Raw genomic sequence first — 27042 nt, 5'->3', positions numbered from 1 at the left:
GGGGAATCAATTATTGATCGTGGGAAATGCAAGTGGAGCCTTAAGCTTCAAAGGGAAGGATGCACATATGGTATAAATGTTGCGTGAAACTGGTGAAATAGACACTTAAACCAAATTTGTTGATAATAGGAGAAGAAATAGCTCAAAGCAATTTTTTTAAAAATTACTAGCACCATATATACTTCATTACAGTGTTATTATTTACACTTTTGTTTATTTTTCTTGTGACTTATTGTTGCAGTAGATCTCATGGGCACAGCTGGCTATGCAGAGACTGCCAGAGAAACATCCAGACCTATTTTTTGTCCCAGGTTCTTTAAAGGCACCTCTTGCCACCTTTGACACAGTTGACCTGGGGGATGAAGATATTCAATCAGTAAGCAGCAGCACACCATCACAGGTACCTCCCATTGACAAAGAACCTGTTCATGACTCAGTTTTGTGGGAGCTCTGCACTTTTGCCTCAAAGATTGGTGCGGCACAATCTAAGGGCAGAGATCCTGCCCGAAAGCCGAGTAGTGAATCTCACTGCCCACAATCCAGCAATGAGCTTCACTTGAAACAAGATAGTCATGATACTGGTCAAGACATTTTGCATAAAGAGGCCCTACAAGGGATCAGCACAAACCTTGAAGATGAGGAAGCACCAACACCTACCAACCAGAGCCCCCATGAAAGCCCAGTGAAAGATCTAGGATCGTGTACCTCAGTTCAGCCTCTCACATCAACTCATCTAAAACAAGATTCAACACTAGCTTGTCAAAACAAAACAGGAGATAATGTGGCGATATCAGCATTACCAAGGATTGGCAAAATCTCTGTACCATGTCTTCGACATCAAGATTCAGATTCCTCATCCAGCTCTGGATCTGGTAGTGAGATTTTTACTTCTAGGGTAGTTCCAAGTTCTGGTTTTACCCCAGCTGCTTTTGATGATGATGAACTGGAAGCTGCAACTCCAAGGACACAGCGTCGTTTGCTGAAAGAAAGACATAGAGAGTATCCCCTCAATTTTTATCCAGAGGATTTGGATCCAAGTCAAATCAGTTCCCCTTCAAAGAGAAAGGCATTTGAGAAGCGTCTGCAAAGGCTTCAGGTCAAAACCTCCCCTATCACTAGGCCTAGAAGCACGACACCCATCAATGTTGTGACCCTTGATGAGTATGCATGCAATTCACCTGACATATCACCTGCACTTTCACCTGGACAAGAAAAATTAAAAATCACCCTGCCAGGAGAAGAATTTTCACCAAGACTAAACAGGAGTCCCCACCGTCTGAATAAATCAGAAGTGGCAGCAAATGACTCATGTTTCACATTCCACGAAGAAATCCTTTTCAGCCATACACGCTCGGCACTGGTGGTGGAGCAAGTTGGGCAGGTGCCATTGTCGCCGCGGCGTGTGCTCATTCCACCTACTCTTTCACCATCTTCATCTCCAAAGCTAGCTCGGGCAGCAGGATGGTGGAATGGAGGAGAGAATACCACCCAGCTACTGTATGTACAGAATGAGAAAACAGACAATGAGTTGGTTTTTGGAGAACCGGCTGGGCAGCAGGCACAAGAGAATTGGGCAACTTTCACTGAGTCTGCTTTCACAGAATCTGACCAGACAGATTCAGGAAGCAGAGAAGATAGCAGCCTAGATGCTCCTTTTGAGTTTGATCTGCCTGAACACGAAGAGATCCTCACTGTCAACATTCAGACAGCAGGTGCCAACAAGCCTGCTAATATTGAAGTGCTGCTGTCAACACCTAGCAGCTGCAGCAGCAGCAACTCAAGCCCTGAAAGCCTGCAGCCTGATGAAGAGAAAAGCCCAAGTGGAGGAGATGCTGCAGGCGACAACCATGTGACCTTGATATGTGATGGAAGGGGAGATGAAGGTCACTCATCAGCACAGTCACTGTCAACTGAATCCATGCCACAGATTTGCCTCACACCACCATCTGCTGAGTTTGCAGCTCTTGTGAACCTGGATTCGTAGAATGTACAAGTAAGTTTCATTTTCATGTGTTCTTATTTTTGTAATTTGTTCATAATAATCCTCATTGACATCCTCACCTTATCTAGCGCATCCCCCCCTCCTGCTAAGGAGGTGTGCACAATATACATAATACAGTTAAGCTGATCTGAGGAAAATCCCAAATCACAAAAAGGAAACAGTGCTGAAAATGTGGAAAATCAACACCCAAGATAAAAAGAATAAAGGTCAAGTAGTTGAGCCAACTGAGCTTTATATATATAGTAATATGCAGATGATCTTCAGACATCAAAAGTTACATTCTGGAATTATTTACTTTTAAATTTCTCTGTAAGATATTGAGAGTTTTCAATAAAGCTCAGGTTTGTTTTGTTTATGTTTATATGGCTAATAATGGGAATCAAAGATAGTAAAATAAATCTCTCATGGTACTGCAGTGTAAAGAACATCAGAAAATATATTTTTATAATTGACAAACAGCTAAGGCATTAGGTAGGCACCGTGCTGTAATTTCAGCATTCGGAAAAATGTGCTTTACAGGTTGACCTTTTCCTTTGTATAAAAGCATAGCAAGTTTTGAGATTTTCATTTGAGTAGATTTTACCTCATTCTGTACACAAATGTTGATGTTGTAAAAGCTTGTTTTCATAGCGATAAGGATTATTTGCTGAGAGTTTGGGAATTGGCATATTATAATAAAAATTACAATCATCAAAAAACCCCATTGCATTTTGGTGGATCTTTGATGCTTTGTAATTGTTGCCTGGCTATCACTTATGCTATGTTCAAAGAAATCTTAACAGGTGTACTAGCCTGTGTGTTTGTATGTGTTTTGTGCACTGTGAATAGCTGCTAACTAGAAAAATAGCATAATAAGACTTATTGTTATCACTTTTAAATCAGAACCTTATTTCTTGCAAAAACAGGATTTCCCATCCATAAAATGCAGGCAGTTTTCAGAATCCCAATTAAAACTGTTGGGAGATTCAGACCCCACTTAAAATTGTTAGGTGTTCTAGGCCTCCTCCAATGTCTCCTGAAATAAAAGTATTGAATGTCTTCCAGATCAAGTAACAGAAAAAAATGGACGGCAATGTGCAGTTGTTCATTTTATCATAACTTTAATCCATGTCAAGATTTTATGCACATAAAAGCCTGTCACTGACACCTTTTATAACTTTTTTTTTTCCAATGTCTCAGGTGATGAGAATTCCAACCTACACTTTTTACATTTTCAGACCTACCATGCAAATTTTCCTTACATGATTTGGAACACACTAGTTTGTACTTGTTTCTGCATGATGGATTTCTACTTGGAGATGCAGAGTTATTATCTTAGTGGCTTGTTAATATCCATCTTTGAATGTAGTCTTCGGTGTTGTCAGTTAACAGCAATTTACAAGTGTTAAAAGGAGAAAGGTGTTGACCTAAGCATTTTTTAATTTAATGTTACAAGCTTCACAATATTACACACACACACCATACATTCAGAACTGCAGACTGATGCTTTGTCTGTATTATGCAGTTGTTTTCAGCCTTTTATATCAGTCACATTACTTTTAAATGCTCTTAGAGCAGTGAGCTTATTGTTGTCTGGATCACTGACATGGGTACTTCTAATAAGATTGAATATTTGTCGTTTTCCAGTCATTTCTGATCTTGTCCTCAAATCACACTGTATTTGTTCTCTTCTTCAAACCACATCTTAGGCATTGATGGCTTGACTCTGTGCTCGGCATCTCCTGTCTCTGAAACCTCTTCGTGGCTTTCACGGTACAGTAAGAGAGCAGGCAGGGGATAATCTTTAGTGGTCTGCATTCACCTAGAGCTGTGTCCCATCCCCCTAGAATGGTGTCCCATTCTCCTAGAGCAGGCAGGGGGCAATCTTGAGTGGTTTGCATTCACCTAGAACCAAACCCAAACAAACTATATGTATGTCACAACAGCTATATATTTTGTTTGTTTGTATATCTGTATTAACCAGAACGGCTAGAAAGCAATAAATAGTCGGCCGGCTGGTCGCGTGGTGATAAAAGACTGATTTGTTACCATACATTGAGGTGTGCAAGGTCCAAGGTTAAGATCTCACCATAGGCACGCGATGTCTACAGCACATACGCACGCGCTGATAGGGCTTTGGATTAGAATTCATATATTAGTTGTGACCTTTTTTACAGACAAAGTACATCACAGAGTTTGCTGGATATAGGGAACTGGAGAACACAGCTGGCAGTGTTGACACTTGCCACTCAAAGGATGTTGAATACTCATTGTGTGTGTGTGTGCACGCGTGCGTGCGTTTGCTTCCTTCACTGGGTGTCGGATTTGAAAAGTGGACAGAAATCTGTTTAAAATTTTTATTTCCTCGCTCTCCTAACCCCGCCCCGGCGCAGTCCTGACCCTGCCATACCATGCTTGAACTCGCGACAGTTGGAAGCAGGAAATGAGAGGATGCGTGCAACAAGTGTGGAAGTTGGGATGGAGATGGTCCATATATCTTGGATGTATATACAGTAGGTGGATTGCTGTCTGCCAAGTTGTCTGGCCTCTTGCCAAGTTCTCCGCTGTTAGTCTCAGCGAGCCGTAACAAAGAATGTGACTAAACCGGAAGCTTTGTCGTCTCATGCCTCGTTTTAGTAGTTAATCTGAAATGTGAATAAACCGGAAGCTTTGTCGTTCATGCCTCGTTTTAGCAATTAACGGGGGAAAAATCGTCTGCCAGCAGTCCAGGGTTATTAGTTCGTGCATTTATGTAGTATTATAGGTTTGCGTACATTACTCGAGAAATGGGTGTACATATACACACAAATACACAGTACCTTCAAACCGTGTCTACATCTTCTGAATTTCGGTGTAAAAGCCACAAACAAATAATATGTACAGTCGCCAGACAGCTTTGTTTTGCATGAAATCATATTTACTCCCATCGTTTCATTTTTGTTTGCTGATTTCACCATTGGCGTTGGCGTCGATTGCTTTCGTCACTGCCTGTTACTATTGCTTTTTTTTTTTTTTTTAATAAATGCGACTTATTCCCTTTAGAAATTGTTTAATACTTAACTTTTTGAATCAAATAAACATCTGGATGTATTTTGTGGTACACGCTGCAATATTACATTGAGATACGACTTCCTATCAGGCTACCACTAGTCTACTAGTCTACTAGAATGCCGCGATTATCAGGCTGAAGTAGTTGCTCAAAAATCACCTTTCTAGCGGCAAGCATAGTTCTTTCGTTTCTTCTCAATAATTGCGTTGCGTCATCGCAGTCAGATTAAAGGTATTGATTAATTGACAAAATATCACGATCTTACATTCAGTGCCTCAGTCGAGTGCCTCCGGTGACACCGCGAACACGTCAGAGGTCAGAGGTCAAAAAGCATGTCCTGCCAGGTGGACTCAAAATGACCTCTGACAGGTCCTGCTATGACCTAGTGTGGTCGGTGCCACCCTTATAAATCCTGTTGATATGTATCTGTCATATGGTTGGTTTGGCACAAGTTGTAGTTGTTTTCCTCTTACAGTTTCTAAGCGGTCTTCGTTGTTAAATAAAGATGTATTCGGTCGTCTGGTAGGTTATTTCCCATTAGCACCAAGGGCTCCGGGGTAGTACCACAATTAAGGAAATGATAATTCCGAAACGACTTTCGATAAAATGACTTTAACTACATTAATGGAGCTGTAAGGACAAACGATAGAGGCACATAAGGCAGGTTTTATATGTGCCCCAAACTAAAGATATAGAAGCTGAACTTGCCACCCATTGCCAGCAAAAAAAGAATAGAAAGTAGCCGCGACCTAACACAGGCCTAACCATGGTTTCTTATCATGGCTTTTTTTCTGGTTAGCTTTCTTTTCTTAGCCCTTTACTCTGGGACCGTATTTATGAAGCGAGGACAAGTTGTTGCCCAGGGGGTACAATTGGGAAATCAAAGATAAACTTGTTGTCTTCTTAGTTACGACGCAATTTCTAGACCCGGAGATACTGTTTATGCAAATCTTTTCCACTGTTTCTAATACGGTCCCAGGGTTAAAGCAACCTTCGCGGAGTGTGAACGCCACTTTATAACGACGGAGACAATACGCTTGCCCCTGACTTCCCCGGGACAGCGACATGAATCATCTAGTTTGGCCGTCCCATAACTGAAGTTTTTGTTATCAACACTTTGCAGGGTATTTGCGTGTGTCCATGTGGTTGTCTCTAGTCTGAATGTCTGTAAAGTGGTAACATAAACTGTGCGTTCCCGTTTGTCTGCATGCGTGCGCGCGTATTTGTGTGATGCGCAGACAAACAGAGTCTGACAATCAGGGTTATCATGTTTGCATGCCACTTGCGAGCTCAAACAAAAGCAGGGACAGGTGGTACTCGTACACCCACGCACACAGGCGAGCGAGGGAAAAATCGAGTCTGTCGAGAACTTGCAGAAGAGGAAGACGAGAAAGACAACGGCATATTTCGATGCATTATTTTTTTTTTTTGATTTATGTTTAATAATTTGACTTTATAATTGTATACATTGCAGCTTTTTTGTCTAACTCCCTAACCCAAACGGCGTTAACGATTCCCTGCAGGACTTGCGTACCGACCCACAAGAGAAGGCCCTGTAGACCCCGCTGCGTCCGTCAATATCGCCCTCACGCCCACCCTTCACTCCGACGACCATTACCGGCTGATCAGCATAAACCATTAATTTCCGATTGAGGGAATGAATGAGCCCAGGAACACAAGAGAGGCCCTGTACATTCCTGGTGTCTGTTATTTGTTTTTATGTTTACGTTTGCAGGTGTGTACCGCAAACATGGAGTGAGAGGTGTTCAGGGGCAATAATAGCAGCGCCGAGCTAAGCCCACCCCCCAGTCAGTTGAACAATAGTCGCTGGTGGGCCTTTAAATTACAGAAGGGGGAGCTTTGTATTGAGTGGACCGATGAAGGGGTAGTACCGATAATAGCTGTACACCTTTGACAAAAAGGGTTGAGATCATGGCGGTTATTGATGCTGATCATATTTACATGGGCTGATCGATAACAGTCGCCCACATCATTTGACGAGCATGAGAGGGAGGTAAGAAGGATGCTTACGACGTATTTCTTTTGCGCTTTTTGCGGTTTCCTCTTGGAGCTTGTTGTAGTAGGTATAGCTTGAGATGCGGTTTTTATTTTCATTAATGAAGTCGCGGGTCTCACATTTTTAAAGATAGAATTTTCGCGTTTTTTACTCCTTCAGTCAGATTAGACCAAAACCAAGAGCTGGATTCCATTTGCCATATCTGGCTTTTGTTTATGATTTGTCGTCTGTATTTTATTTTTGTAAGGTCATGTACAGCTACCGCTGTAAATTTTGCGAATAAGTGCACACTACTACTTCATTGTTGACAGTTGACACTGAGCAGATGTACTTGATTTTAGAAGTAGCCTGTTTCTTGTAAACAGTATTTGGAGATTCCAAAATAGTATAGGCTGCCGAAAAAGGCTTTTCATCGTAAACATACTTTATCATTTATTACAAATTTATTGTTCATACGAGACACATTTTAATTTTAAAGGTTGCTTTGCGAAGAATATTTATTTGTTATAACAGTAACATATATTTTAAGATGTACAGAAGTTTGTGAACGCATTAAGTTTTGGCGAGATTGGTGAGATTTCCATTATTTATCTTTAAATGAGGTGGTGTGTTCTATTTCGTGTATGGTTCCAGTCGACCCTGTGCTATTTCATCATGTATTAAGCACAGGGATAATTGTCAGGGGAAAAGTGGAAAACAAAATTATTTTCGTCATATTACCATATAATGATGACGAAGTTGAGCAGAAATAAAAAATGAAATAAAAATTAAAAAGCCAAAGTAAAAAAACAAAAAAAAAACACAAAAAAATAAATAACCAAAAAAACCCCAAACAAAAACCAAAGTAAGGACTAGAGCTGGCTGTCACCAAAGGTGATATCGTTGGATCTCGAACGGAATCAGAAGCGCCTGATGTCTTTTATTTACGAAAATACGATACTGACTGTTTATTCAAATATACCAGAAGCAAACTGCTACTGCAGCGTATATGAAGGTAAGACAGGAATGGTGGTAAGGAGAGACAGGAGCTTGCTTGACGATTGTGCCGATGTTCGTCCTCCAGACAGCTAGGTGGTGTTGATGTTGATCACATCACTGGTGTAGTTGTAGATGTGTTCGCTGTTCTGTAGTGTCTTGGCACGGACGCTTCTGGCACTGGACACACTTCAGCAACTGCAGGCGTGTGGATGCTTCCAGTGCCACTCGCAGCACTGCACGCGGTGACGGGGGGGAGGATGCAGCGACTGCAGCCAAGAGGGGAGTACGAGGCGTGTGTGCCTCCGAGAAACGCTGCCTCCCGAGCCGTGCTGGGGGAATCAATAATGGCGAGCCATAAATTCCCTGGGGAACTGGCCCTTCCAGTTTCATTATTGGGAGTGTAAGTGTGACTGGGGACGTTTTCAAGCAATGCGTGGGCAGATGGTGTCCTGATTACTGTAGTTGGTCTTCTGTCATTTTTTGTAGATTTAACGATGATGACATTTTTGTAGCCACGTGGGTTTTGTTTTGTTTTTTTAATGACAAGACCGTCAGTCATTGAATACAAATATTCAGAATAGAATACTGGGCGCGGTTATTGAAAGTGTTATTAGTCTCAAACCGACATTCGACAAATTCAGCGTGCGTTTTTATTTTATTTTTCCATTACATATTGGTATTAATAGAAACCAAAAGCTTTGTTATTTAAACCTTTTTTTTTCATTGGTGGTGGTGACTGGAGAAAAAGGAGGAGGTGTAAAGTGCGGTAAGCCAGAGATTCGCTTCTGGCGCATTTATGGCGGTTTGATTATAACTAAGAAAAAATCCCTTTAGTGAGGAGCAAAGGTCCGCTAAAAGCTAATTAGAGGACCCGGCCCTCCAGCACGGTACCATTAGTGGGGCGACTTCAGTCGTCGCGTGGGAATTCACTTGTGGTGGCAAAGTCTGAACTGTATGGAACTACCCCGTGTACAGCTGGAAATGAGCTCCCTTGAGTTCCGATTTCGCATGCATTTTTCAAACCTGTAGCGGAGAAGGTCGAAATCCACGCGGCACGGCACAGAAATCGAAGATAAAATCTTCTGGGAAAGTAGAGAGTACCTTCCAGAAGTTTTAAGACGCCTTGTTTAAAGGAGTGAAAAGTGGCATCTTTCTCAAGCACACTTCCCCAGCACTCTTTCTCCACAAAAATATAGAAGTAAATGAAAATAAAATGCAATAACACTCGTGACAAAAGCTAAAATGTCTTTAGAAAATACGGTGTTATGAAGCATAAGAATTGCATTGATATTATTGTCCACTAAAGTCATTAAGCAGTATGGAGGTGAAGGGTAACGGAGTTCTAGGGAATGTGACACAGAACCCAAGAATTGCCAAAGATATTTGTTAAGACCTGAATTTCAGACTGGAGCTGATTCATAATCATTAAACATGCTTTGAATATTCAGTCCTTTCCTCAAGCAGATACCGTCTTGCAGAAACCCGCCTGTCAGCCTGTCATCCTGTCATTCAGTACAAATCTTTGCGCAGTCGGTTTGAGAATGTGGATAATATTTGTTGGTATCTGAATTGTACGGCGTTAGAAAGTTTCAAGTGATTCCGTGTTATTTTTCTTGTTTATTTGCTTGCGGGTTACTCTGAAATGATGATTGAGGAATGACAAAAATGTGCACATCATACGTTAAGGAAGAAAGTATCATTGGCTCATGCCAAGTGTAAACAGCCATTTCACACACATCGAAAGTGAGAATGGGAGTACGTTCTTAACACGGGTGTGAGACAGGGTAAGCCGGTCTGCCTGTTCACACACGCAAATGAGGGAAGGAAGAGAGAACGGAGGACCCACAGTCAGGGGGACTGAGGTCTCGTCTTCAAACAGCCAGTCTGCAGAGGGGAAGATCTTCTGACCATTCGTCATCCTTGTGGAATGGAAGAGTTGGAAACACATTCATCAGGACTAGCCCCTGTCCACACGCCGTGTGAGTGAACAAAACCGCTTGAATGCCCTTGTCCTGCGCCAGAGGAGTGGTGGGTGGGTCGGTGGGTGGGGAAATGTCCCTTCCATGTCTTTGCCATTGCTGCCGTCTTACATGCCACTTCAGTTGAGTGCTTGATGGTGTGTCCGTCTGTCTGTCTGTACTCTGGTAAGCACAGCACTTGAACTCTCTTTGACATGAGGAAAATGAGCTTTAGAAATTGTGCCGTTATTATTGTTGTTGTTGTTTTCTCCACTGGCTTCCGCTTCGGAAGATGAGCAGCAGTAATCGAGCCAGGCACGCACATGTGACTTTTTTTCATCGGGCGAAGACGTCACTCGCGCGCGACGTCACGAACGCGGTGATGGTGTATGGCGTGTGACGTGTGTGTATTAGCAGGCGGCCAGTGACACGATGCGTGACGTCAGCACCACGTGGCTAGGGCATCGTGTGACGTCACCCACCAGCACGCTGCTCAGTGTGTCGTGTGTAACGCCAGCAACGCGCATAGTCCTGCGGTCCTTACGGAAAATAGCCTCGCGCCACTCCTCTCTGTAGGAGCGCGCGTGCATGAATGAGTTAGGGGTGGGGAGGAGAGAGGGAGAGCATCCACAGAGGAAATCTCACACTATCATTGCAAGTCTGAATTGTTCCCTCTGTATTCATTATAGAAACCTAGTGATATTCAGGAAGAGTACAACCCTCGCTCTTTTTTTTTTTCTTCTTTTGATTGTATTTTTTTATTTGACGTTTACAAGGGGGCTCGTTGCTATGACGACCAGAGTGCTAGAGCTCGGCGGAAGCAATGATCAATGAATTGATTTTTGCCACAACAGTTGCATGTACCACTTCTGCTTAGGCTAAAATATGAAGGAGCGTGCCTGAGAGAGCCCCGTGTACATCGCCGGCGCGTGCCCAGGCCTCCAGCACGCGTAGAATGAACCTGGACACAGCCCGGGAGCTTGGTGAATGCAGTGTGCGTGTTCTTCACCCCCCAACCCCACCCCGAGAACAACAACACATCTCCTGAGAGCTGCCTCCGGGAGGAACTGCGTGATCACGAGGTGTCGTCGGCGTCTTGGACCAGGAGAGCGGTGGTGGATGGGTTCTGGAGGCCGGCTTCCTGTTCCGCCGGTCTCTCGTTTTGCCGGAACGTTGGAGTACAAGTGAGGCGGAGAGCGAGTGGCGATTTTTTCTTCAGCACCACGTCCCGTGGCATCATGGGACTGCCCAGGTAAATGCCCACATCGAGGTTGAGCTTTCTCTGAGCGTGGAGTCGTCCTCGCTGCTGGGATGGGGAGGATGGGGTTGAGATGTTCGGTTCTTTTTGATATATTGGCTTGGTTGTAAATTGGGTGCGATGGAAATGTTTGAGTGATTGTCACTGAATTGCGCGCTTTGCTGCAAACCTCTCTGACAAGCTCTCATACGTTTATGACTTTTGAGCTACAGAAACAAAATTCAACCACTTGACAACAGCTTTATCTGTAAGTTGGATGCTCATGGTGTAGCGTCTTGCGAAAACCGTTTTCTTTAACATTTTCGACCAAATAATCTGCACACACACATCCACACACAAACACGGCGGAAAAAGAGTTCGATGACATTTTCTAATCGGTTTATCGGATGCGCTGCACGGCGCAAGGCTGGTAGAAGCGGTTGATCAATGGCAACGTGTTGCTGCTGCATGGCTGCGGTGCCGGAGCGGACTGTACTAACGCTTCGTGTACTTCTCACACTCGTCCGTCCAGCGGAGCAGACGACACAGGCGCCTGGCTGCCACTGTTTGTTTGCACCACCAGGGTCTCTCCAACATCGTTACACGCAGACCGAGTTGTGCAAACCTGGAGGGTGGACAATACATGCGCTGTCCATCATCGATGCGGGGGTCTTATCGGTTTTGCTAGCTTCCAAATTGGTGGTGTGGGCGGCTCGATGGCGGCTTGTGGTGACGTAGGCAGTTCCGCTCGCTCGTGCGGTAAACAAGTCTTGAGTTCTGGAAAGAGGGTGGGAGGAGCTGGGGAAGGAAGGGGCAGGGGGATGCTGGGACCTCAAGAGGTAGACACAGTTCACGTCCAGCATTTGTGGTCATCGATTGGATGCCAGTGTGTGGAGCTTACTAGCAGTCTAGCTCGGGTGTGTGTGTGTGTGAGAGAGAGAGAAAGAGAGAATTTTATTTGGTCGTGTCAATGTGCGATTGTGTGTTTGTATATATGTGCGTACTTACTCTCCATTCTGCTCCCCCAGTTAAAAGAGTAATGGGCTTTCCGGCTAACGTCTTCAAGATGACGATCTGGCATTTGTTTCCATTTAGTCCCCTATTTTTTCTTACCCATATCCGGAAACAGTGTTGACAGTGACTTGGTCACCTACCAATGGCGGCAAATGTGATGTAGTCACAGGTCTGGTGCTGGTACAGCGGCAATAAGACTACTCACAGAGTCTCCACCTGCCCGGGGGCCGCGATGAGAAGCCTGACCTCAGCTCCGTGCTGCAGTGGTACTTGCAGGCGGCCACCCATCCTAGTGTCGGTGGTGCCGGTGGTGTAGCCTCCATCTCTCGTCGTATACGCCGTCCCAATCAATAGTTTAACATCGAGGCCAACGCCGCGGGTTCAGTTCCTGGCCTTACACGCGCAGTCTCAGCACCAAGTGGAATGGCAAGCCTCGCTTCTGCCTGTGGTGTGTCTACTTCTGGTCTCTGTCCTTCCCCGACTCCGTGCATCACCGATAAAGGTGGAGAGAGGACCATCGCAGTGCTTTTGCGCTCGTGTTTGCATGCGCGCGTGCATGATTCTTAGTGCAGGCCGTGACGCAAGGCGGCTGGTAGCAGTCACGTGTGTTGTCGGCGTCGCCGATCAAAGAGGACGGCGGTGGCTTGCAGGACTGCCTGGTGCTGCTGGAGATAGCATCACGGGGCGCAGTGGTGAAGGAGCCTGGTCAGCAGCCACCATGCTGAGTGTTTAGTTCCTGTACAGGTAAGGTGTTGCCTTTCGCCGGGCTGCCAAACACGGCTTTCTGGGCACCCGGGGTAGCATCCTTTGCTTGGGTATCTTTGTTATTAAGATGTTTGCCGTCTGCTGAGATATCGATTTTGTGGGTTGATTTGAGGTTGGAAATCGTGTGTGTGTGTGTGCAAGTGTGTGTGTGTGTGTGCAAGTGTGAATTGATTTCACTCCCTGCGCTTTTCTTAAGGGGTGGGGGGAGTGGGGATGGATTTGTTTGAGGTATCCACATCTGTTATAAATCTTGAGATCTGGTGTAGCTTCACATCTGTTATAAACCTTGAGTTAGCATCTGTGAGGCAGTTTTCTACTGAACTCCAGTGCCATCACACCAGGTTGTGGTGGGGAGGCTGTGTATCAAAGGTCTAGAAAAGCAAAACTTCGGGATGGCAGCGCACGTCAAAACAACACACATGTGCCTGATACATTGCCATTCTCTTCTGCAACTTTAGTGTAGCGTGGTAACGGTCATTGGTTAGTCACTTTTTAAAAACTTTCGTTTTGGCTGTGCTGATGGCTATAGGTACCGAAGAAAGAAAACCTTCAGTTTTAGAGGGCGTCTCAGGTTTTTTTTATCCTCAGTTGGAGATGTTTTGCAATAAACAGGCCCGTGTATTCCTCATTATTGACACCCATGACACGGCGATGTTTTCGCGACCCAAACAGGCTAAGGAAAGGAGGATAGATTGTCCGGTGGTGAGAGGCATGCAGATGGCACAGCTCATGAGTGGTCTGTCCCCGCCCCGCCCCAAGTTTCGACAGGTGGGCGGTGGGATTAAGGTATCTGGGCATCTTGTTCTGTTGGCGTGCGAGCGCGAGACCAACAGGTGGCGCCCATTGATTGCAGTCGACGTCAGGAATGTACTACCAGCTTGTGCATTCTCCTTTCCCTTCAACTGCACACTTCAGTAATGCGCCCTTTGACTAGCTAGTCGCCATCACTAACAGGTATAGCTCGATTTCTAATTGTTCCCTGTGTGCATCAATACCTCGGATGTTCATAGCTATTGAGGGTAAGTCCCATGTAATGGGTTCGCTTATGTAATGGCATCATTTAGTCATGCTGTGTGTGTGATAAAGAGATATGTACATGCACATTTGCATGCGTGCACATCCATACATATATACATATATGCATATATGCTTTCATGCACAGGAGGATGCTAATAATCTGGTGTTTGAGAATTGAGATCACTATCCTTGTGTTTCAAAATGACTTATCCCATCTGCTGCTTTTGGCATAGAAATGAACATGAACCAGGATGAGGATGAATCAGTTTAACCTATTGTCAGGTGTTCCTTCACTTCCATAATCATTTGGTAGTTTCTTCTTGTCTATATTACAGAAATATTAGGAAAAGAGGCACTTAAGATGGATCATGGATAAAACAATGTGGGCTCACTTCTGTGAAGGTTTAGATCTCCATTTCAAATGGAAATTTTATAGGGTGAAGGACCTATTGCACATGCAGTTTGATCAAATAAAGAAACATCATCTATTTATATTTGTGGCTGTCTTGTATATGTGTACATACACCTGTATTGGTATTGAAAAGTAACTGATAAAGTACTGTAAACAGCCATCTTTGCTCTCCTTAGAAGGATAGGGAAAAGTGGCTGTTTTTTTGAAGAAAGCATACTCTGAAACTGATCTGGATTATTTCTTCTATAAAATGCACTGTGTATTTTGCTATGTTTATTTGCAGCTTGACATAATTGCAACGACATGTCCACTGGCTCATGGGACGAATCGTCCAACTTAGTCAAAGACCTACCTTCACCACCTGCAGCTTGTGAGCCAGACGAAGTGTTTGACAAGTCAGAGACAGCAGCAAGCAAAGAGGCTGTAGACAGCCAGAGTGCTTCTGGATGGATTAAGCAGGCTTCACCTTCCCATAAACATGGTTTATTTAGCAAGAAGACCAAAGCATCTAAGGGTTTAGGATTTCTAATCAAAGCCAGTAAAGAAGGGTCAAAGCGCAGAAGCAAATCTCCCTCCAAGTCTCCAGCAAAGTCTCCCCCCAAAGATGATCTGACTGAGGATTGGGTAGATAGGGAGCCAGTAGATGAAAACATCAAAGAAAAGTCTGAGCAATGGCAGGCCTTCTTTCAGATGCAAGATCGCATCAAGCAGAATGTTCTGAAAACACAGTCAACCATTGGGAAACTCTCAGCAGGGCGCATTTCACCGTCCGGCCGGATTTCTCCTGCAAAACAGCACGAACATCTCCGAGAAGAGGAGACATCCCCAGTTCAGTGGACCAACTTTGGAGCAGATGATGCTCCTCCTCTGGGAGAGAGTGACATGCAAGAGAATGGTGCTGAGAATTTTCCCCACGATGAAGTGCAGTTTAGCAATAATGATGATACTGAGCTGTCTACGCTGATTACAAGTGTGAAGGATTTGCCACACTTTCAGTTGACTCCTGCAGTCTCGTTGCATCAGCAGTATAAAAGCAGACGCCTAAGCATGGAACAGGAAAACAAAATGGATCTTCTAGCTTTTGAGAAGCCAGTACCACCTTCAACTCCTGTTGAGCCACAAGGGGAGAGTGTAGATCTTCTAGGTCTGTCCTTGGTCACTGACTCAGGAGACATGGGATCACAACCTGCGCCTATCATTGTTAACGAAGACCTCCTTGGTCTTGATGACTTTCTTAGTGGTCCACCAACTGCCATTGACCAAACTGGCAATGACAGCCTGATGTCAGATTGGTTTATGGGTTCTGGCACGACCTATAGCAGTGGACAGTCATCCCTCTGCTCAAGTCCCATCTCCTTTGACCCAGACTTTCTTGCCGAACAAAGTCAGTTTGCTTCAGACAGCACCGCAGTGTCTAACCTTGCTCGTAGTCTTGTGGATGATTTTCTTCAATGGGGTGCAGAAGCTGAAAAAAAGTCAGCAGAACCTCTGTCCAGAAATCCTTTTCAGTCAGATTCCTTCCAGACATTAACAGCTGTGAAGCCAGATGCCTTCAATCCTTTTGCTACAATTGTAGAGTCTGATGATGCTGATGGATCCAGCGAATTTCCACCAAGCAGTGCGGCTCCTTCCTCTGGTGCCACAGATACTAAAACTTTTGGTCTCTTTTTCACCAGCAAAGATAGAAGAAGTTTTGGTAAAGACTCCGCAGATCCTTTTGACCATTTTGAATGTGCAGTATCAGCACAACATTCACAAGGTCTTGCAGCTAGTGGGAAAACATTCCACGAATCTCCCCGAGGATCATTGTATGGGGAACCCTCTTCAGAGGCTATTACCAAAGCAGGCACACAAAACCCATTCCTAGGCAATACCACTACATCTTCACAGGCTGTCTTTGATGAAGACTTCTTTGAGAAAAAGGGTGTCCAGAGCAAAGGGTCCAAACAAGATGCAGAAAGCATTTGGGGTACAGCTGAAACTGGTGCCTCCTCACAAGCATTTAATCCTTTTCAAGATGATCTGTTTACTGCAGAAAGTATTCCTACTCATTCCACTGACAACACTGCTGATGCAGCAGGAGAGTTGTCCATTCGGCCCATCAACCCTTTTCTCACTGCCAGTTTTGAGAACATTGCTGCCAACCCTACCCAGTCGGCTGATTTTCTTAGGCTCTTCGTGGCCTCAACAGATGAAACCGATTCCTTTGGTGCCTCTTCTGCTGTCGCTTCTTCCCATGAGACAGGAGACACTTTTGATCCATTTAGCAGTGCACCTGTAAAGGTGCCAAAGCCTGATTCCCTTGGTATGAATTTTGAGGATGTTAGCAGGTCAACCTATGATAATGTTGATGAAGACAATCAAGATAGCAGAAATATGTCAGGCTTCTCTGTTAAAATCCAGGCTGAACCAATCAATTATGAAGGTGCAGGTGGCGCAGTTCCAACTCTTCCGCCACCTCCCAAGCCACCAAAATCGCCTCAGATACCCACAAGAGAAAACCCTTTTGATCGAGATTCCCCACCAGAAGAAAATTTTGCCAAATTTCAAGTGGATGAGGAGAGCATCAAGGTCAAAGAAGTCCCAGCGGAGAGGGGTGTGCTAAAGTCTGCGTCCTCTGAGAGCAGCAGCCCAGAAGAGGATGAGTCTACAGAGCCTTTGGAACCTTTTAGACCAGTCTTCTCCAAAACAAGCTGGAAGCTAATGCTGCGCCAGCCCATCAAGAAGAAGTTGGCTGGCAACAGATACTGGAAAACTGTTTATGTGAAGGTAATCAAACAGAAAGAGGGCCCTGTGCTGAAGGTGTTTGAAAATGAAGACTGTGAAGGTGACTCTTTCCAGGAGCTACCCCTGCAGCCTTGCTACTCTGTATCCGATCTGTCAGTGCAGCAGTTTGACCAGTTTGGGAAAATTCACACTGCTAAGGTGCAGTACATCTTCTATCGCGAACGAGTTGGCATCAAACCAGAACGCATCACGCCATCTTTTGTCAAGAAGCCCAAGCCTACAATGGTGCTGGATCATTCTCCTCAAGTGTCAGAGCTTCTGAAGTTTGGCAGCCTTGATAAAGATGAAATGTCTTCATTTATATGGGAAATGGAGGACACATTCATGAAGTTGGAATCCTTTCGAGAGAAGACATTGTCATACACCAAAGATGAAATTCAAGCTGAGGTATGGGATGAGTATATGGCCGTCATCAACAAGGACGGCCATACCTTGAGTCAGAAAGCTCGTGTACGAGTGTTTGTCTTGGCTTTTCTCACTGGCATGCCCAACTGTGAGCTGGGCATCAACGATAGAACTCGCAAAGGAAAAGAAGTTGTTGGACGACATGATATCATTCCTGTGAAGACAGAAGACTGGATCCGCATTGAGAATCCAGAGTTTCATTGTGTGGTAGATCTAGAGACTTTCAAGAACACGCATAACATTCGCTTCCATCCATTAGATGCCTGCCAGTTTGAGCTGGTTCGTTTCCGGGTACGACCTCGGGAAAACCGTGAACTGCCCTTGCAGATGCGTGCCCAACAAATCATGAAAGACAGGCACTTTGAAATCCGCTGCGACATGCTGGTTACTGGATACCATGCTTTCAGCAAAAAGTGTGGTCAGTTTCCCTGCGAGGATATTGAGATTCGCTTCAAAATCCCTGAACCCTGGGTGTACTATTTTAGGTATGAGCGGAAGTTCAAGTATGGCTCCATAAAATCCATGATGCGAAAGCCAGGCAAGATCAAAGGGCTGGAGCGTATAACCATGATGGCACAGGGTCTGATGAGTCCTACTCTGATGGAAGCCTCAGTTGGCATTGCCAAGTATGAGCATCTGTATCGGAGTGTTGTCTGGAGAATACCACGACTTCCAGAACGCAATCAAGGTGAGGACTTAAGAAAGGACTTATATAAGTGATATCATCTACAGTATTTAACTTTATTTTTTAACTGTGAAACATCAGTATTGGTGTAGTCTGGAGAATTCCAAGACTTCTCAAATTTAACAGTACGAGGATTTTAGACCCTAAACTAAGTACTTGGCATTTCGTCTGAAACACTCAGTTTGTAATTAAAATTTGTCATGAGGACTAGAGTATGTTTTAGTGAGGTCATGAAATTTTATAACTTCTCAGATTAATTGTAATCAATACCAATTGGTCTTTGACTCTTCCTTAGCTCTGTAACATAATAATGTGTTTGAGAAATTTGAAATTTTTTAATTTGGAAAGTACAAAACTGTAGACATTTCAGATTAAGAACCTGCTTTAAATACTGTTAAAGCAGTTATTGAAATTGGGTTGAGCGCTAATTATTTGAAAACTTGTTTTACCTGAACTTTTCACCATGATGAGAATGATTTCACAGAGAACATTCAGGGCTCAGCATTTCTGGTTACATTAGAAGCATATACAGGATGACAGAAGGAGAAGACAGTGCTCTGACTTTCAGTGTAATATTTCTAGAATATTTTTTTATGCTAGAGGATAAGATGAAAACGATTTCAAAACATGGCGAGTAATGTTACTCAAGCTAGAAAGTGAATCGTATTAGAGAACAAGTTTAGCAACAGTGAAGTAGTTTGTGTCTGAGCTGCCAGGCAAGAGTGCTTTCCAGCGCTGTGGTGCCAGACTGCCAGCGAAAGCATCAAGCAGAAGTTTTTGATGGCTGTGCTAGCCTGCTGGTGCAGATCAATAGGACAAAAATTGATCCTGGAGGAAGACATAGCAGAGGACCATTCCTCTATTTTTTCAGCTAATATGATTGCATCTGGTCTCCTGTTCCCTGGTGTAAGAGACAGCATGTGTGTGTGTGCACGCGTGCACACAAGTACATTTGTATCAGTGAATGCATGTGTGTAAATATGCTAATCTGTGTCTTTTCTGAGTAAAAGAAAAGTGTGTCGCCAGAATCTGTTTTTGCTAGAAGAACGAGTTACAAATTATGCCTGATTTTGTTTTATAAATAACTGTGTACGGTGACATTTTATAACGAGACCAGATATAGACCAGAACAAAGTATGACCTCCAAGGCTGAACTGTGTGTATGCATAGCAACGCCTGTATGAGAAATCAATAGTTGGGTAAAGTCTACTCTCTGGAGACTGCTTTGCTCTCCCTTACCAGCGTTTTGAAGAAGGCAATGTTCAGTGTTCACAGTCATTTGAGAGCAATCCCCAGCTTCCATACTACAGGGCAATCTTGAGACCAGTAAGAAGTTGAGAAACGCACACTGTACTGATAGAAATAGATGAACTGAAAGAGAGATCAGAGCAGATCAGCTCAAGACAGTTGATATCAAAACTTGATACACAGCGGGTCAGTAGCATAGCTGCAGATTTAGCTTGACATCTATTGTAACTTTCAACACATATTTTTAACTTTCAATAATCTTTACTACAAGTCGGAGTGATTGGTACCTGATCTTTTACTAAAAGGTGACAAAAGGAGTGTTGTTGACAATCACTTACACTCTCTCCACTCTCTACAGCCCTTAGGTTTCGTAACCTTTTGTAGAAGGGGCCTCAGCCAGACTCACATGTGCTTGTACTTACCCAGTTTCTTCAAGAGTTTTTCTCTGCCTGTTTAATTCTTTTAACTTGACCAGTACAGATTCTTTCCCATTCTTACAACTTTATATAAAACACAATATTTTTGCTAACACAGTTGTGGATGTTTAGTTATACAGAGAGGTGGCTTTGACTTGGGTGAAGGCAACATGTGTGATAGCATACAATAGTCACATAGATTAAAATAAAATAAAATAAAATGTAAAAAAATCAGTTTTCTATATCACTGCACTAGATAAATACTTACTCCTTTGTTTTTGAAAGTTAGAATGTGCATTACTTAGCTTGCGTGGTCTCCCCAAGTTTATATTCTGTGTTAGTATGGTGTAAATAAATTATGATACAATCAGAGCCATTGCAGCACTTGTGTCAGTTTAAGTCGTCTGTAGTCCGATTGATCCCAGCTGACTGCAGCTGAAAATATGCTGTCGCTAGCAAATCCCAAGCATTAAACCATCGATTGCAGGATGGGCTTAATCAATAAGAAGGGTAACAGAAGTTGTAAGTTTGTAGCATTTGTGACACAGTAGACCTGCATTTAAAAAAAGAAATAACAGCTTTAAACTTTTCTGATGCCAAATATTGTGCTGGTGTCAACTGAAAACAAACTTTTTTCAAGTTTTTCTTTTACATACAGATTTTTGAATTACAGTATCACCACTTTAAAGTATCAGAAAAATCTGTCTTAATTAATTTTAACCTTGTTTTTAGTGAATGTCATTGTTTTTCTAGCTAAGTGATTATGGTTTTTAGGATAATGATGTTTTATTGTAATGAGCTTAGAAAAAATGCAGTTTCTTCTATTTTTCATCTATTTATTCATCTATTTAAGTTTTTGATTGATTATTCTCTGTGTGTGTGTTATTTTGTTGGCAAAAAGTCTAAAATTACTTCATTAAAATCATCTTTTTATCTATATTTATATATATTTGGTTCAATTTGGACTTATTTCAGTTCTTACTTTCTCTTCCACTCTTTGCTACTGATATGATTTAAGTACTCGTTGACAAAAAACTCTTCTCACACCGCTTGCATGATTATAGATTATTCTCTGTTTATGGAAGTTATCTTTAGATGGATATTATCGCTTGATCTCTGCTTCCAATTATTCTTCAGAATACACTTCTTCCACCAGTATTTTCAGTACTTGTCAGTTCTGTTCATATATATATATTAAATCCTTGGCTGATTATTTTCTAGAAGGCGTTGGTGTGAAGATGCACCTTGATTGTTTGGTTAGAGGTGCCGTGTTACTATTTATTATAACTTCACCTCCTTTTGTTTTAGGAGCATACAAGAACCACATGTTTGTTCTACGCTTGGATCTTGGTCCTCATGATGAGATTCCAGAGGCATTTGAGGAATGGGCCACCGCTAGTTTCACCATGCCAGCAACCACAGTGTCCAAGACACAAGTGCGTTCTATCTCGGTGGAGAACCCCAACCCACCGGAGAAATGGGTTCGCTATGTAGCCAAGTATGAATATAAGGTACAGATGGAGTGCAGAGTAGAGACCACGTCAGACCTGGAGGGTGGTAGTGACTGAATGCTTTGTGAGATTTCTTACCAAGCAGCAGGTGATAGTTCCCCTTGATGCTGATTTAGTAGTTTGCCATAATATGGAAGCAAGCAGATGATTGTCTGCTGTTTTTGACTTGTTTCATTCCATCTTTACTTCATAAGAATTAAGATACTAACATTTGAGGACAGGTCTTTGTATATTATATCAGTGATGCTGGATTCAAGGTAAGTAAGAAGAGTCTGACTGCTTTTTATGTTAGTACTAATCCAAGGATTTTCATCCACATGTTATATTGGCTTTCTGCTGCTTTGTGTAGTGAGTCTCAGTGTACATGTTGCTGTAGAGATGTTTAATGCCCATACCCAACTGCACTGCAACAATGGGGGTTACAAAAGGGTTTGATGATTGTGAATGCAATGTTAAGATTGTTTTGTAATGGAGAAATAGAATGCCTTAAAATTGCAACACTTTTTTTAAAAAACTGACATTTTTCAGTGAGCAAGTCACATGTGTACCTGCAGATATACACATGTGCAAACACATACACAGGCATGCACACAAGCTCACAACCATGCATATTTATTAAATCCTTAATATTATACATTTGTTATCCCTTCCCCCCCCCCAAATCAAAAGTTTATAGCTGTTTTTGTCAAAAATATTTGCTGACTGTGGAGGTGAACATGTACAGAGCTCTCTTGTTTAGAGAAGCAAGCAGTGAAAATTTTAATATGACAAAAGACAGTAGTGGACAATTTGGATTTTGAGTTGCTGAATATGCTGTGAGTAGAATTCTAGTATAGTTTAGCAGATGACTTAATAACCCTGTGCAAGATGTACATTTATAGAATAAATATGTGTATGTAGAACTTAATATAAGTTATTTGCAAAAACAGGAAACATTGAAAGACTGATAAAATTGTGTGTTAACAACTTTCCAGTACCAGCACACCATAAACTTTTTCCAGCAAATGGTGAATCATTTCATGCCTGGTATAATCATCTAGGTGCATATTATGCCATTCAGAAGTTAAATATACATCTGTGTTAATGTTTTGAATTCTGTACTTAACATCTTCAGATTGTCATCATCCAACTGGGGATGTCTTTCCTTTACTTGGTTGTGCTCTTGATAATCATAATGTAAAATGTACATATCAGCCTCAGCAAAATATTAAGGTCTGGCATTTAGTGTCTGACATGGTGAAAGGATACAGCATTGTGCTCATAATAAAGGTGTAATTACTGAACATAGCTGACATAATTCATTTTCTGTGAGAGTCAAAGATAATGAGAATATGGCAGTCTCAAAAGCCAGAATATCAAAAGAAAAAAATTGACTTGAAAAGCTTTGCTTTTTGAAAGTCAACAGATTTGATTGATCAGTTGGGGGTAGAGTCACAACTACATTTTGAAAAAGCATGAAGTTTGATAATAAACAATTGGAAAAAGCAAAGCAGCAGAGATCACATTGGTTTTTTTGGTATACAGACTTTTGCAGATGATGGTATGAGCTGGCAACTGTGTACTTTCTCTTTTGTTTGTTGGTTTTTTTTTAGAAGCACCATGACAGAGGAAGGAAATTAGAAATTTTATATTTTTATTCTTCACAGTGCTGACCCTTGTTCATGCAGTCTTGCTGATGCTTTCATTTTGAAACCATGGGCTATTTCCTCCTCACTTCTTTAACTTGGTACAGCAAGATTATGAAATGCAGTGACTGGATTGATTGTTATGTACTCACTGAGGTGAGAAATGTGTGGCACTACCTGGAGCTAGCTGAGAAGGAGGATTGAGTTTGTGTAAATAGCAGCAGCAAATTCTTTGGTCACATCATGTTGCTGTGTGAAAACTGATTTGGTTTTCTTTAAAGTTGTCCCAAAGACCTTGAAATTCCAAGACAGGTACACCACATCTCAACTGTTTTCTGTGATTCTTGTAAAGTCACCTGATACATAATATGTTTTCTGACTATTTTGTTGTGAGTCCTCTGATTGATTCGTTTTAAATGGTCTTTGACATGAAAATGTTATTTTAGTAACTAACACTTGAAACCCATTGAATTAATTTCACATTACTCATATTAATAATGCACGTAATCAAATCTGCTGTATTTTTTATTTGTGGTTGGCAAATTCACTGCATAAAGATCAAAATGAGATATTTCTTCTCCCTTTTTACATTTTTATACTCTCTGTTTCTTTTTTCTTAAGATTGTCTCATGATACAAGAGTGAACATTCAACTAACAGGGTTTTCTTCATTGTGGTCATTTGCTTTATTTTGCTTTGCTTTCCTTAGATTTGGATAGACATCCTGTTTATCATTTGGGACAAACATATTTACAAAGACTTAGTGGCAAAGACTTACTGACATTGTTGCCATGACATTGGAAAGAACTGGAAATGACTACCATCTAGTGGTATTGTCTCCGTGTTGAAATATCTTTTTTAGTGCTGTTTTGAAGCCTAACAGCAGTTAGATGCATTAAATACTAATAGTTTAAATTTACAAAGTGATAAGGTAATTTGGGGGAAGGCCTTATTCTTCTTGCTTTACTTGAATATGCATAGTGGAAAATTCACATTTACTGGATGTATAAACAAGAAACTAAACCCAAGAGTTAACCTGTCCTCAAAGCTGTTTCTACCAGTTAAAATGAACAAATATTTGAACAAACAAAAACTGTAGGGTTTGGAGGGGTGGGTTTAGTTTGCCCTTGGCTTCATGGCAGACGGAAAGATCAGGTAAATATTCTTTTTATTTATGACAAGAAAGATACAGTCTTTATTTTTTAAATGGTACTTTGTAAATTTGTTATGAATATGGCCAGAAAAGGTCATTGTCCTTAGTAGATAAATGTATCGTTCTATATTCCTGGGAAAAATAAGGAAGTGCTCTAGTCTTAAGCTTAATCTTATTATTTCTGCCATACCTTTAGGAAAAGTTATTCTTTCTCTTACTTCTAGTCACAGAAAGCATTTCAGCAACTACTCTTTTGGTTCTTTGGGAACCATTAGTGTCTTTCATAGTTTACATCAAAATACTCAACTAGTAACAAATTTTGTTCATGTGATGTAATTGTATTGACAGCTACATAGTTTTTCCTACCAACCCACTGTACATGTAACCATTAAGTTTGCTCCAAGTATTTTTTTGTTTGTTACCAAATTGTCTGTAGGATATATGCACACACAGGATGATTACAGGGGACGTCTGTGTGTGAGAGAAAGAGAGAGAGAAATGTTTGTGCATTCTCACTAGTTTTGTATTTGTTGGACATCCTTTTTTTGATGAGTATTAAAAGTTTCTGTAGCCTTTCTTTGGTATTCAGAGTCATCAGTATACTTTGTTATATATTCTTACTTGTCAGTATTTTTCCTTTTTACTTTGTTTAAGGTAAGATCACTTAGTAACTTTTTAAAACTGAAGAATCTAGTTTGTTGACTGATTTTCCAGAGTGCATATCATGTATTACTAAGGTCCTCATGTCTTGGATGGGATGATTATTTTTTTGTCATTCCTCAACTTTCCTATTATTAAGGTTTATTGTTTTCTTGTATTTTAATCATATTTTTTTTATTAATCTCTAATAACTATTTTACTAAGAAATTTCTTTCAATAACGTATTTGGCCCTCTTCCCTACCTTAATCATATAACCATTTCTCCTTCAGCTGTTGCAGCTCTATTTTCAGGTTTGTGTATTCTTTCAAATTCTGGCACCATTCCATCTTGATACATTGTAGATTTATAATTATCTGGGGCATACATATTTCATTGCCAGAGTGAAAGTGAAGCTTTCAGGTAACAGGATGGCTTCTTGTTGTTCATAAGTTGTTGCTTGTAGAGTAGCCAAGGTATTAGTTAGAAGGCAGTGATGGAGAATGGCGAATTCCCTGAAATTACCATTTGAAGGTAGATCTGCAATGAGCATGATTAAGGCTGTGAAATTTAATAATCCAGATACAGTGATAAGTATTATGGGTGACATGACAGATAAACCCTCACCATGATAGTTGGCATGTCAGATTAGATGAGTGTTGCTGTGTGATAATGCAGGCTGCAGAAACTATAGGGAATGTCTGTATGGATCTGGTGGTGTGGGTGCACTGTCATGAATCAAAAAGTTTTGGTAATTAATTTGATGCCATGCCTTCAGTTTTTGTTTGCTGAAATTTTTTTTTTTAATTTCAAAATAAATTATGTAGTACCTGCAGAGTTATTCTGTAATAGGAATGTTGTGTGTGTCTGCATATGTGCATTGCATGCTTATATGCAAACCAGCCTGTAGATTACATGAGTAAAATTGGTTGTGAGGCAAGATGAAATGATTTTTATGGACCAAAATTACAGGCACCAAAAATTGTTTAGCTAAAGAAAATTTTCAAAGTTATGTTTTAATCTTGTGCATCAGGATTTTATATTTGTGTCATATAGGTAAGAGCTTCCTAGAGTTTTCTCTTAATTTTTTATTGTTGTTGTTGTTCAGAGCATTATGTACAATTTTGTGTGATCTGTCTGGTCTCATTATGAAGTTGTTCATCTTCACATGAGACATTTTCTGAGTAGATAAAATCCAAATGAGCTGAGATTAGAGCAGGGCTAGTATTATGTACTGTATGTGAGTTGCTGCCTTTGACTTAAATAGAAATTTCAGTCTTGAAATGTCTAAAAGTTCTAATTACATGACACCTACAATATAGACTTGTTTTTCTTTGCATTTGTGATTCTTTTTATATTCATCATTTAACATCATTGAAGTTTGTAAAACGTGTAATACCAGCATTTTTTTTAAAGCCCAACTCAATTACTAGTATATAAAACTTAAAAGGTATGAATTTGTCTTTTGTTTAATAACTTTATGACATCTTACAGTATGGTGCATACAAAATGACCTCGTTCCTCCCAGAGTAAGGGAAGGAATTACTACCAGTCTGGTAGTTTGGAGGAATGTATGACAGAAAACTTTGGTGACATCATCTTTAACAACATAATCATCAGTGATTGTTATTCCTCATGCCCACTGGACCAGGCAACAAGCTCATAAGTAGATGATGATGTGGTTTTGATGGACATGTTTTAATGGTATGCTCCATGTCAGCGCTTTTAGTTGCCTCACCTTTAAACAGGTAGGCAGTACAGCCTAAGCTGCTGATGCAGTGTCAAACACCACTCATTGATTCATTCTGCTAATAGCAGTCATTAGCCATTTTCTAGTCACAGTGTGCATTAGGCACAAAGAATGGTGTGTTACCTCAGTAAATGTTTAGTCTTCACCAGGTTTCATGTGATACTTGTTCTGCGCAAATGTTTCTCACCTTGTATGATGAAGCTTTTGTTGTTATCTGCTTGGAGCTGTTTGTTGTTTCTTCCTCCAAGTGTTCATTCCAAGTAGCACCTGTACTATTGCATGATTGAACTTTTTTTTGTTAGACAATGTGTACTGTAACTGAAAGCTGATGGTATTCAGTTTTTGACAGTAGAAGATATTAAACGATAACATACAACATGTGTTTCACTCATGGTCTT

The 27042-nt window shown here is 41.6% G+C and overlaps 1 protein-coding gene across 3 annotated transcripts; it reads left to right on the top strand.

Annotated features, from left to right (window-relative positions):
• Nucleotides 1-1854: 1854 nt before the first annotated feature.
• On the top strand, nt 1855-27020 carry LOC112570737. 3 transcript variants are annotated; one of them, XM_025249328.1, is made up of 3 exons: nt 1855-1993; nt 14712-18308; nt 21278-27020. In XM_025249328.1, the coding sequence occupies exons 2-3, from the start codon at nt 14732-14734 to the stop codon at nt 21535-21537; spliced, it is 3837 nt and encodes a 1278-aa protein (XP_025105113.1). In that variant the 5' UTR covers nt 1855-1993; nt 14712-14731; the 3' UTR covers nt 21538-27020. The 3 variants fall into 3 exon arrangements, with proteins under 3 accessions (XP_025105113.1, XP_025105114.1, XP_025105115.1); XM_025249329.1 differs by lacking the exon at nt 1855-1993 and adding an exon at nt 10480-11235; XM_025249330.1 differs by lacking the exon at nt 1855-1993 and adding an exon at nt 12038-12978.
• Nucleotides 27021-27042: the final 22 nt, after the last annotated feature.

This window comes from Pomacea canaliculata, linkage group LG8 (genome assembly GCF_003073045.1).
Source record: "Pomacea canaliculata isolate SZHN2017 linkage group LG8, ASM307304v1, whole genome shotgun sequence".
Taxonomy (NCBI): domain Eukaryota; kingdom Metazoa; phylum Mollusca; class Gastropoda; order Architaenioglossa; family Ampullariidae; genus Pomacea; species Pomacea canaliculata.
The sequence above is the reverse complement of the archived record's forward strand: the minus strand, read 5'-3'. Positions and strand labels throughout refer to the sequence as shown.